Source organism: Copidosoma floridanum, unplaced genomic scaffold, assembly GCF_036245765.1.
Source record: "Copidosoma floridanum isolate Cflo_tuat_1 unplaced genomic scaffold, Cflo_Japanese_pri ptg000017l, whole genome shotgun sequence".
Classification (NCBI taxonomy): Eukaryota; Metazoa; Arthropoda; class Insecta; order Hymenoptera; family Encyrtidae; genus Copidosoma; species Copidosoma floridanum.
In genome coordinates, this window is record NW_028321894.1 from 6,683,516 (window position 1) to 6,696,074 (window position 12,559).

Here is a 12,559-nt window from a genome sequence, read left to right on the forward strand (position 1 = left end):
GTGCAGAATTTGATGTCATATTTAACTAATAAATCTGTATTCCGTTGCTTGAAGTTAAAGTCTTATCAATTCATGTTGTTATCACACTGAGAAATATCAGCCTAAAACTTATGTTGAGAATTGTTGTTGCGTAGCTTACTATATTTACACTGATTATTTCTATTATTTTTAATGTGAGACTAAATAATAGTCGTAGGATTATCTGTATTTTTGGTCAAAATTATTCTATTATACTTATCTTTAAACTGTTAATTAATCTGTACATCACTAAATTTTTTAATATTTTAGTATATCTAATTTTTTTTATCACCTTGCTGCTATTTCATTATAAAAGTTTTGTTGCTTGGTTCTTTTATTTTACCTTTTTGTTTCGATTTAATGTAATGATCAAAATAATATTTTTCCGCTTGTTTTCTGTATTCTTAAGACAATTTTTTTTTTTCTGGCTTTTTAATAATTTTGTTTCCTCAGGTTTTTTTAGAAACTAAACAAGATTTATAATATCAACATTTTCCACGCCTGCATGATAACAGTTTAAAATTTGACCCGTCACTTTTCATAATATTTTTGACCAAATAATCCTCCATCTTTAAAATGAAATACACAAGAGATTATTTAAAAAATTTTAGGTTTTCCTTGAACTGTTCTACCAACTGTACCTTTTATTTCTATAGAGTTGGATGTTATACCCGTCTAATTTATTTATGTTATTAAAGTCTACTGGAAGTTTCCGATCTAATTGATCTGTTTTTACTAAGTTCGTTGTGGCTCCATCATCAAGCATAAAAGTTATGTACTCATTGTTCATTTTAGCAATGCATTATTTTGCACTTATTAACTCATCGTTTATTCCGAGTCAATGACATGCGCAAATGTGAATAGTTTTTAATTAATTACGGTATCTCTTACTTGAGCTGTAGTACTCATCGTTTGGTTCTGATAAAAACGCTAGGGACCTATTCCTCAATATTAAGCGTGGTATAAATGGCACTAGCAACTGCAACGTGTTTACAGTGGTGAGAAGTTTAAATGAGCACAATAGATTGGTGATATAGTCCGTCACTGTTGAACAAACATCCCACCAACTAAGTTTCAGGAATAATTATCGATAAGATGAATTAAAGCAAGTGACGCCCACTGCCCACAGTAATCAGAAAGTTATTCTGGTGTAAGCTGCTTTGGGTCATTTTTAGTAGAGCCAGAGGCCGTTAGACCAGAGCAGTAAAGGATTTAGTACTAACATGAGATCGTTGACTCCGAGGTTAGTCTTGTTATGTGTCTACTTAGATTGCTGCTGCAATATGAAAAGGTATTCTTGACTCCACTGTCACAAGAAATGATCTCAAAATTCTCTGTCAAGGCTCGAGTGTGAAGTGCAGTCAAGACACAGATGGTTGGTAAAGCACGGATATGAAGAAGCCTTTACTGACTCTCTAACAAAAAACTCACTGTTAATGCCCTGACAATTCGTGCCATTGCCACTCCAGATCTTCTAGGGCACTCCTTGATGTTTATAAAATGAATGAAGGCCTCGAGAAAGCTCTCTGTTGAGAAATTCCCTGTTGCCTTAAAATGCACGGCTTTGGCTTAGAAACAGACCAATAGGGCCATATTAGCCTTTAGTAGTAGTTCGATCACGTTCTTGAAAGCGAAAGCATATAAGTCTGCAAAATTTACCACGTAGGTACTGAAAGGTCAGCCTAGAGTGACTTCTTGTGCGAACGATGCCATAGCCTGAGGTCTCGGACGACTGCTTAACTGAGCGCCCATAACGCATTGTCTGACCACACAGTGGATGAAACATCACTCTTTAAAAATCTAGGCACTTAAAAGAATGCATGCATTTGTTGACTCACTCTATGCGAAAACTTTTCGTGGGCCCATCAGATAAACAACTGTGCAAGGTGGCTTTAGCAGTTGACAATTACTGCATGGTTCTTGATGTTTCTCAGTAAAAAGTGGCAAAGTTGGCCCCTGACTCTCAAGCAACCATCATCATCTAGTACGGACTGGATGGATAAATGGTGGCTATCAGCGTGAATAAAATCCTTTTAATTCGAACACTGCATCTCATTTTCATAGTCTCGTAGTGGACTAAGGTGCGTGCATATATTACATGCTGTTCTATACAGTCAGTTGTAATGGGCGCTCTAAAAATGATGTTTAAGTCTTGTTTCATAAGACCCAGATACTGAGATCTCACAGTACTCCTAAATAGTATATTACCATCTGAAAAAGCTTTGAATGACAGTCCTCGTTCTGGCATTGTTGTTGTGATAAGACAGGCCGTAGTTTGTGGGGCTAAGTAAAAAACCGTGAAGTGGCAGCTGATCTGGCTAGTCTTTGACGCCGTTCTATAGCTTAGATGATCCCAACTACTGGAGATAGTAAGGAGAGAGAAAGATGCAAGTGTCTCGTTCTTGTTACCTTGGCCTACAAAACTGTCTTCTCGATTACTATAGCCTCTGAACCTGAAAAATATGATTAATGGGTAAATGGAAAAAACTAATAGCTGCATTACCGTTGTGCCGATTTTATACTAACCTGATTCTCTTAATTGTTTGCTAAGAAATTAAACTTAATCTGGCCATATAAGGTAAGTTGGTGGCCTCAAGCCACCTGCTGGTAGGTGAGACAGCGATGTATACCTTAAAGATCAATACCAGATCATCTCTGGATCCAAAATATTAGAGTGATTCCTTTTCATTTGCATACAAATAAACAGAGCTTTGATGATTTAGTGGTAAGCATGCTAGCCTACTAGCCAGAGACACTCGAGAACTTGTGTATTAAAATCCTGTCTAAGATTTTCGAGATATTTTTTTTGGGCTTTCTAAATGGAAAGAGTACCCAGGATGCAAATTCACCACTTGTCCGGTTTTTATACCTTATAATTAATTTTTCTGGTAATGTCTTCACTTTGAGGGGCTGCTTTCCAAACAAAAGTCAACACCTGGACAGCTCACCAAATAAAGTATCTGTTGGTTATAAAAAGGTTGGTACAACAAATAAGATGGTTTGTTAAGAAACATCGTTTCATTAAACTTGACAACAGCTGAGATGTGCTTGAGACAACCACTGCACCCTGTTCATAGTGTGCAGTAGGATGGATAACCAAATCGTCTGAGGATAACTTTGCAAAGGGCCCGCACAAGTGATGGCACACTGTGTGGTTAGGATCAGAAGTTGGAAGCAAAAAAGGTATTTTCTATAACAAAAGCTGAAGAGAGTCCTAAAAATCAGAGTACCACCATACATATAAAAAACTTATCATCAATTAGAATCCAGCTTTTTTTAACATTAATTACCTAATTATTAATACTCTTATTTTAAGTACAATCAAAAGTAGATTTAAAAGCTTTGTAATACAATAAAAAGAACTCCATTAACTTGTTAAATAAGAACGACATACTTACGTTAGCTGGAATGGCCTTTTTATTTACAATTAACTCTGTTAAATTTATTCTTTGTTAAGTTATTTATTTTTTTTTCTTGTTTTTTTTTTATAATATATTCAATCTGTGTAAATTAAATAAAAGTCAAATTTAAATGGGTTTAAAGTTCACTTATTTCTTCAAATAGTTTTAATAATAGAAAAAAATTTTGTTTTCTTTCTGTTTTATCTTCTTTTATTTCTTTATTTTAAAAAGTATAACATTAAATTTTTGAAATTCAAGATAAAAGATATTAGGAATCAAGAAAAAAATAGATACAAGTTTGTTTGAGTGTACATTAATTTTTTTTTATTATTTAAATATCATTTTAAACAAGTATTTGCAGTATGTTCAAGTATTTTTTCAAAATGCAGTATTGACGAAAAACCTAATAAAAAAAGATACTGGCTTAAATTTGAGCTCTCCAAATCTTTGGAAAGTTACGATACTACTTCCTTAAGTTCGAAAAATGATAAATTTTGATTGTTTTTATTACTATTAAGAATGTTGCTAAAAACAAAGCTCTGAATCTTCTATTTCAGGTTTAAGTAAACTTTTTTGTCTTTAGTAAATGCTTTAAAGCAAGAATAATAAGGTTCCTCAAAATGGGCCGTCTTTGCGATCCTTTATGGTACAGTACGTTTTTTGGACTCTAAATTCTAGGCTCTAAAGTAACTATAAGGGTTAAGGAGTGAGTTTTGTTGCATTTTTTCAGCAGATCAAAGACTTAGTTTAGTTATCAGGCTACGTGGTAAAAGTGTATATTTAAACCAAACATAAGACTTAGTTCCATGACTAAGCTATCTAAGAAAGGCTCGAGAAAATGAGGCCACTTTAAACTCAACTAAAAAGTAAGTCAAGTGGGAACAAGAAAAACAAAACCGTCGACTTTGGTTCCAACGTTTACAGCAGCAGCCTAATCATTGTCATCACCACGAATAATCTCATGTAGGATTAAAATCATTGTTGCTGTCAACCTTGTAAGATCATGCAACAACGTGCATACAAGCAGTGGCTAACCAACGATCCTAAAAGTTAGTTAGGTTAAAAAAAAACTATTATTTGTAAAACCATTGCAAACATTAATCTAAAACATAAGAATCTACATAATTTGTTAAATCAACCATTTTCAGTTTTTCTAAATTTATTAAGTCTTTAGATAAGACGTAACTTGGTTGTTGATTGAGCTTACTTTTGTAATTCAAAAGTATTCTCATTACTTCATTATGTAAAACATTGAAAAATTCGATATTCTAATTGATAGACACATACTTTTTACTTTGATAAATAAATTAAATATCAAGGAAAATTTAAATAGACAAGGTATTACTAAGACCTTTATAAGGACTTACGATAAAAGGACAAATAAGATACGATACTATTTCATTGCATAAGATATTACTTTAAACAGTAGGTCACCACCAGCTCTCGAATAAAACACTAACACTACTGCATACATTTTATTCGATAGAACCTAACACCATAACGCTGAGTCGACGATTAGAAAGAAAAGAAAACTGTTAGTAAAAGCAAGTGAGACCTTGAGGCTGACAGCTGACTCTTAACAAACGAAAATTAAATTCTTTGTAGAATAAGTCAGCGAGTTCCACTCTTTACTTAAGTTCAGACATAACAAAATGGCAATCCTTGTGGAAACTAAGCCTTTTGTTGTGCTTATAGAATGCCTTAACCATATCAAAATTATGACTTTTTTTCATCAATTTATTTTGTTTTCAGTTTTTTTTATTGTATTTTTTTATCCATTTTTTTTAAAAGAAAATTTTTCTAAAATGAATCAGACACTTGAGGATATAAGCAAGGTAGTTGATGCAGCTACAAGGGTACAGATACTAGAACATTATTGTATGGCAAGGGAAGATGAAAAGTCACTTGAATTTTTTTAATTATCACGTAACGTAGCCCTAAATAATGCAGCAGAATGTACAAATCTAGCTACCTTACATAAACGCATATACAGTGGCCAAGACACACCCCTCAGAGATTATTTGCAAGATATTTATAATGGTGGGTCCTATATCTTGAACGAGGTAGAATCCATGAGCTCAAGTACAGTCATTTTCAGGCTGAAGGGTAAAGCAAGTAGTTATGTAGGCAGATTAACAATAAATACATTAGATGACCATATAAATTCTTTAAAGAAACCCTTCCCTTTTAACACTTAGTACATCACTGACATCAACAATTATCACATAAAACAGGGGGGAACTGCTCGCAATTTTAACGATAGAATCTCTTAACTTAATCACCAAGGTGCTAGAGCAGCAAAAATAGAGGCCGTTTCCAACAACATTTCTGAATATCAACAGCCTGATTCCAAGTTATATCTAGAAATGGTTGGCCGTGAAGCATTTATGCGAGGCCTACTAAATGGATTCAAGGCCAACATGTTGTCAAACGAACTAAAAACCTCTGCCAGTGACTTACAGGTAGCTTTAGACGCAAAAAAAGTTGAAGAAATATTATACCAGAACACTCACGCTACCATATACCATTAGAACTCGCACATATATCTTACTCAGTATTTACACTCTACAGCAAGACAAAATCTATCAGTACACTTAAAAAACAGACAAGAAAATTTTTATATTTTCAGCAAAACCTAAAAAATATTCAAGAAATGAAATGAAAAATAAGTCAAGGGCTATGATGTTCATATATTTTTCCATGTTTCGGTGACAATGTTTCGACTACTCGATAGGTAGTCCATTTCAAGTTAAAATTTGCTAAGAGTAATGTCAAAAGGAGAATTAGTAACCTTATAATCACAGCAACGTTAGCCATTGCTGACGTTGCTTTGAGTTTAAACACACTAAATCTCTAGACAATAATGAATAGCATAGCCTGTTACTCACTTTTTATTTAATTTTTTTCTTACTGTTCTTGAATGCTTTATTTTGAATATTCAACAAATTGAATATTACGATCTCAACGTGTACAATCACGAGAATATACCTTATTGTCGCAACCTTACCGACACAAAAATGTTTCCAATTATTTGTAATTCAGATGGAAAAATTGTATTACACTCAGATCTCCAACATAAAATTTATGACTCCACTGATCAATCTGTTAAGTTATTGCAAAATTTGAATGAAACGTAATTTAATCAACCTTTGAAAGACTTGTAGAAAAATCATCAAAATTTTGGCCCCACGCAACCAATACAATACTAAAATCTATTATTAGACTATTGAAATTGCCGATTTATACAAGTTAACTGCAGTGTGAATTTAGTAACTCATCTACTTCTCTAATAGAAGATCACTTCTGTACTTGCAAAAACATTCAGATACCACAGGAATCATGAAACAACACAAGCGTTAACTTAAGACCAAATTCTTTTAATAATCAACTAAATTTTATACAAAATTCTTTTAAACCAGGCTATAATTTAAACGAGAGCAAAGCTCGTTGCCCAGATGCAGTGGTGGTCGAAAACCTAAATTAGCTTTCACTGAAAAACAAATTTGTGCAATCGCCTGAGTGTCCGTTGCAAGAAACATAAGCAGTGCACTGATAGTTAGACTTACAATCTCACAATTAAATGAAAGTAAAGAAGCTTTTATAAAAGATACATGAGCTGATGTCAAAGCTACAAGAATATTTCCATTACTACCAAATGTTATTAAAAATACTAATACAAAAATAACTCTTAGCAAGTCACGCAGGAGTGTGATGAGGTGAGTTTGAGAAACTAGACAAAGCCTCGGCAATTCCACTACAATTCACTTCAGATTTGCACACTCAAATTTTCAAATATCAAAAAATTATAATTTTTTTCGATATGCCCTATGTTTCTTAGTTAAAATCGGTATCCTTAATACTACTACACAGCTTTGACAGAAAATATAGGTCAAAAAGTTTTTAGAGCAACAAAAACGTAACATGTGTATCTCAAAATGCTCAAATTCATTTTCAAAATTTTTCTTGGCTCAGTCCTTACGATAAGTGGTATTTTCATGAAGTTAACTGCAAGCCAATTTTTTCTTGTGTATAATTAGAGTTGTTGTGTTCTTAAAACTAAGCAGAGCTACCAGCAATGTGATATTGGCTACTGGTATTTCTTATAATGTCATAGTATATAGCTTGCAGCGTTGGGAGTTCTCAGTGGATGAGATGATAGAGTGCTAACTTCCCACCTGGAGGTCTCGGATTCGAGATTTCGCTTCGTCACGTTCTTCCTGGTAACTCTGTGGTGTTTTTTTATACCACCTAATAACTACGGTATCACATAAATAGGGTACTGGTACATAGAATCTTACCGTATCATGCAGATATGAAGATAATAGCAGAGAAGAACAATGCCTCAGATAAAAGGGGAATTGGTGACTCTTATATAGTTAAATCTAAGGTCGTCCCATAAATAAATAATTAATAATAAAAATAATAAACCATATTTCACGAATTCAAGTCGTGTATATAAATGTGTTTACCCTCAGTTATTAAATAGAGCCAGACGACAGACAAGACGACTTTGGCTTCGTCTTTGTGGTTGGCCTTGTGTCACTTACTGTGACATCAGTATGGCATATAAAATCTATTTTTATATGTGCTTTTAATTGTGTAGTTCACACAACTATATCAAGGTACTTGTAATTTTTACTGCTCTGACGGCACGGTATACACTACACCGCAGAGCATTTTTTTTATTTTAAACATAATGTTTATTGTCTTATTTTATTAGTGTACAGAGTTAATACACGTCTTATTTACAATACAGATGGTATAAATGTATGTGCTAATGTATGAACTGGCTTGAATTAGCTTTGATTCCCAGCTGGTATGCTTTACACAAATATCTATTAGGCTAAAGGCTTTGACGTACAGAACATGTTGTTTTGATAAAATTTTGAGGTGAAGTGTGTGTTTATGCAAAAAGAAATTGTTCGTAATAAACGTACTAGAATATAACACCGCAGAGCCAATCACCGTTTTCCTTATATTATGCTCTCAGATGGCACAGTAGCAGTACACCACATAGGCAGTCACCCCCACTTAAGGTAAGCGAGAACTCTTGTAGAGAGAGAGAGAGAAAGAGAGAGAGAGAGAGAGTAAGCTCAAGGCTGCACTAGTCAGTATACCTGTGGGCAGTGACCAAGTCGGTCACATAACTAAGTTTTCCTCTCTAGCTCCAGGTCATTCCTGCTCTTTTCCCGGATAACAATATCCCTAACCGTACATATATGGTAATCTAGTTCCTACAACCATACTAACAAAGAGCTCCACAGCGTTTGGGATGTATGGAAGAAACCACAGAGGTACCCACAAAAAAGTGACGAAGCGAGGTCTTAAACTCCAGCCCTCCAATTGGAAGGCAAGCACTCTAATACTTCAGCCTCTATGAGCTTTCCTAGACCAGTGATCCTCATGAAAATCACGAGACACTGACCCTCTTTTTTCTGATTATTAGAGAGGAAAACTACGCCTAATGTTGCTTTTTTTAAATAATGCTTATAAAGCTCTAGGTATAGATGATAATATAATAACATATTTAACAGCTCACTGTTGTAAGAATACTTTCTTTGAATGATGAAAATTAAAAAAGTAAGTATTTTGTTATACCGTTTATTAAAACTATGCAATAATCGCTTATTTTTCCAGGATCGCGTGATATTTATATCTGCTAATAAAGTTGAGATGGTTTTAATTTTAAAATTCATAGTTATTGGCCACTTAATTTAAGAAATACCTACTTTTGTTTTTTCTCTAATGTAATTCTGTTGACAATAAAGATATACTATTGTACAGCGTACAACATTTCTTCTGTTACAAGAAATTTCATCTCTATAACAATAAACAGTGAATAAATTAGAAGTTAGTAACTCAGAATGACTGGATGCAGTGCTAAGTATCTCGTACACAACATTTTACTTTATTCATATGTTAACTTTGATACTTACTTTAAATAAAAAAAAGCTTTTGAATTTACTGTGATAGGTTTCCGACTCTCAATTAAAGTCATAGACGTTATAATGAACGATGTTTATTGTAATTCACTACTTTTCTATGATAAAAAAATCTTTTTTCAATCCTTTATTTAATACATAAGTCTCTAACGTAGAGACACATAAAGAGAGTGGATTGGAGTAAGGTTGAAAGAACCAACAAATGTTATTGCAGTAAAATACTGTAATACGAAAAAAAGTTACAGTCTAGCTATATACAACTTATATCTCTACTCAGTAACTATTGACACAATAATTGACAAAAATTGTCAGTATTTGTTGATAGTTTGTAACAACGTGTGTAAACAATAATAGAGCGAGTGTGACTATGGCGCAGCATAATTTATCAGCGACTGGCTCTTCTTGTGACACGTTGTTCGTAACGCGTACCAGCTCAGCCAGCTACAGCTGTTAGTCAAGACCACCGTATGTAGGCGGCTAATTTTAAAAGTTGTGAAACTTACAGATATATAAATTATACGTTCAAGTACAATTTTTATTTTTCAAACCAAATAATTATTGGCATTGTATGATATTATTAAATCTATATATAAATATATATATATTTGTTATGTTTCAGCTAACTTTCGAATATTAGGTTATTTTTCGACTGTTGCCGTATTTTCGTAACGTTACGTAACATTAGCTTATGTATATTGAAAAATATGAAAGTTCATTCCGTGCACTAAGGCGCAAACTTTGAATGGTGTCTCATCACTCCCGTAGGGATCACACTTTCTCAGACGGGACATGGCATCGCCATACTTAGTTAGCAACAAATTTTAAATGATGCATGAAAATTTGAGTATCTCGAGAACATCAAAGTTCTTTTATCCTAATACTGAATTTCATGCGTCTTAACCGTAAATACATTAATTTGAATATCCGAAGAAAAATTAGTTATGAATTTATTATTTACAATAAGTTAAGAACCAGTATAAAGTTATATTTTTTGTAACAGTATTGAGTTTTTTCACTTGTACCGTACCTGCAGTCAATGTAGTTGGTGAATACGCACTAGCTTTATGAAAAGTTAAAATTTTATGATAAATATAAATTAAAGATATTTATTAACGGATAGTTTAAGGCAAATTAGAATTCTCAACCTTCAAAATTAGATTCTTTTACGTATCAAGTTACTTAACCAAATTTATTAAAAAAATAAGTATATTCTTGAAAAAAAAATTATTTTCACTTAATTTTACCGTTTCTACTAATTAGATAAGCTTACGTTCGGCCACATAATTTGTTTAATAAAATAGCTGCTAACAACAAATCGTGTAACACAGCTAGAATAGTATCAACATAATCTTATTTACAAGACAGGAAACTCTGATTATTTCCCCCAAAGCCCTAAATAAGAAGCTTTACATCTAAGCCTCCTTTTACTAGGCGCTAAAGGTTGATAATAATTTTACATTTCTGATCAATACTTCAAGTAGTAGTAAAATGAAAAATCATTTACTAAGAAATAATTCTTAGGGAAATTATACCATGCTCTTACGGTTTTCAACTGTATTTTGTTTTATAACAATCATTTGTTGTAAGAATCACTTAGTTATATTAAAAAACTGTCATTTAAAATGTTTAGATTTGAATTATACTTGAAAAATATATCAATATTAAAGCTTGTTGAATAAATGACAAATTGTAGAGATGTGATGCATATCATAACTGAGTATTTTTTCTACAAATTTTGTTAAAAAAGCGTATTTTAATTTATGTAATAAGCTTGAAGAACGAATTGCTAAAAACTATAAAATTAAGTAGTTAAATAAAAAAAACCTTTTTTAAAGGAGAATCCTTAAACTGTGTTATGTTCAACTAAGGAAGAGAGTTTTAGTAAACAACATGTGTGGGACGAGGAACAGAGACGTTTTGACTGGAGACTAGCATATCAGCAAGCTCCAGGTATGCAGGCTTCAGGGTGTCTGTTGAGCATGTATGCGGACGCCCGTTGACCTTGATGGTAAAGTTCCTGTCGTCAATCTGTCGGATGACCTTGTGTGGTCCTGTGTAAGTTGGGTCCAACGGCTTCCTAATTGCATCGAAGCGCTTGAAGACGTGCGTGCAATTCAGCAAATCCCGGAAGATGAACGGTTTAAGCGAGGTGGCGTGCCTGAAAGCTTTGATGGTCTTAATCGCCTGCTTGAGTTGGCGTAGGCCCTGGATAAATGACGGCAGATCAGCATTTGGGTGGCTGGTGGTCGTAAAAAATTCTCTGGGTACTCGGAGCGTTGTCACATAGAGCATTTCGGCCGGGGATGCTTGGAGGTCTTCTTTAAATGACATTCGCAAGCCTAGTAAAATTAGAAGCAAGACGTCCGGCCAGAAGATGTCCTTGTTGCACATTAGACCGGTCTTGAGCGTTCTGTGTACTCGCTCCACCATTCCGTTTGATTGAGGGTGGTTAGGTGTGGTCCTGACGCTGTTCGTGCTGGTCATTTTGTTGAGCTCTGAAAAGAGCGACGACTTGAACTGCGCGCCCTGATCAGAGGTAAGTGTGAGCGGCGTTCCAAAGTTTGTGATCCAGTTGTCGATTAGGGTCTTGGCAACAGTTTAGGCTTGTTGGTCCGGGATCGGAACAGTGACAGGCCACCTGCTGAAACGATCGATGATCATCAAACAGTATTGCTGTCCAGCTGTCAGTGGTAGCTTGAGGAGGTCCACATGTATGTGGTCGAAACGTCTTTCAGGGGTGCCGAAATCACCGAGAGCTGACCGGTTGTGTCGATGGACCTTGGATGTTTGGCATGGCTCACATTGTTGTGCCCAGCGCGTTGCATCCTTTTGCAGCTTGGGCCACATGAATTTTTGCGCCACAAGGCGTGCTGTGGCTCTGATGCTGGGATGCAAAAGGTTGTGGAGCACCTCAAAGGCCATCCTGCGTAGCGTCTTAGGTAGGTAAGGATGTACTACTCCTATGGAGACGTCGCAGTGGATGAGATGTCCGTCGATCGTGAGAGGCTGAAGATCAAGGTGAGGGTCTGAGAGGAGATGCTTGAGCTCTTGGCCTTCGGATTGGGCCTTAGATACGATCTCTGGGTCAGTCACTAATGGCATCGCTATCGTGTTAATGCGTGAGAGTGCGTCAGCCACTACGTTGTCTTCACCTTATACATAGCAGAGGGTAACCTGGTGTTGCAAGATGTAGTCGAA

At 34.7% G+C, this 12,559-nt stretch overlaps 1 protein-coding gene across 1 annotated transcript; it reads right to left on the reverse strand.

The window, feature by feature from the left end:
* Positions 1-11,239: 11,239 nt before the first annotated feature.
* Positions 11,240-11,845, reverse strand: LOC149374625 (uncharacterized). The gene has a single exon (XM_089592450.1). It carries the CDS (start codon positions 11,843-11,845, stop codon positions 11,240-11,242), a length of 606 nt encoding a protein of 201 aa, XP_089448576.1.
* Positions 11,846-12,559: the final 714 nt, after the last annotated feature.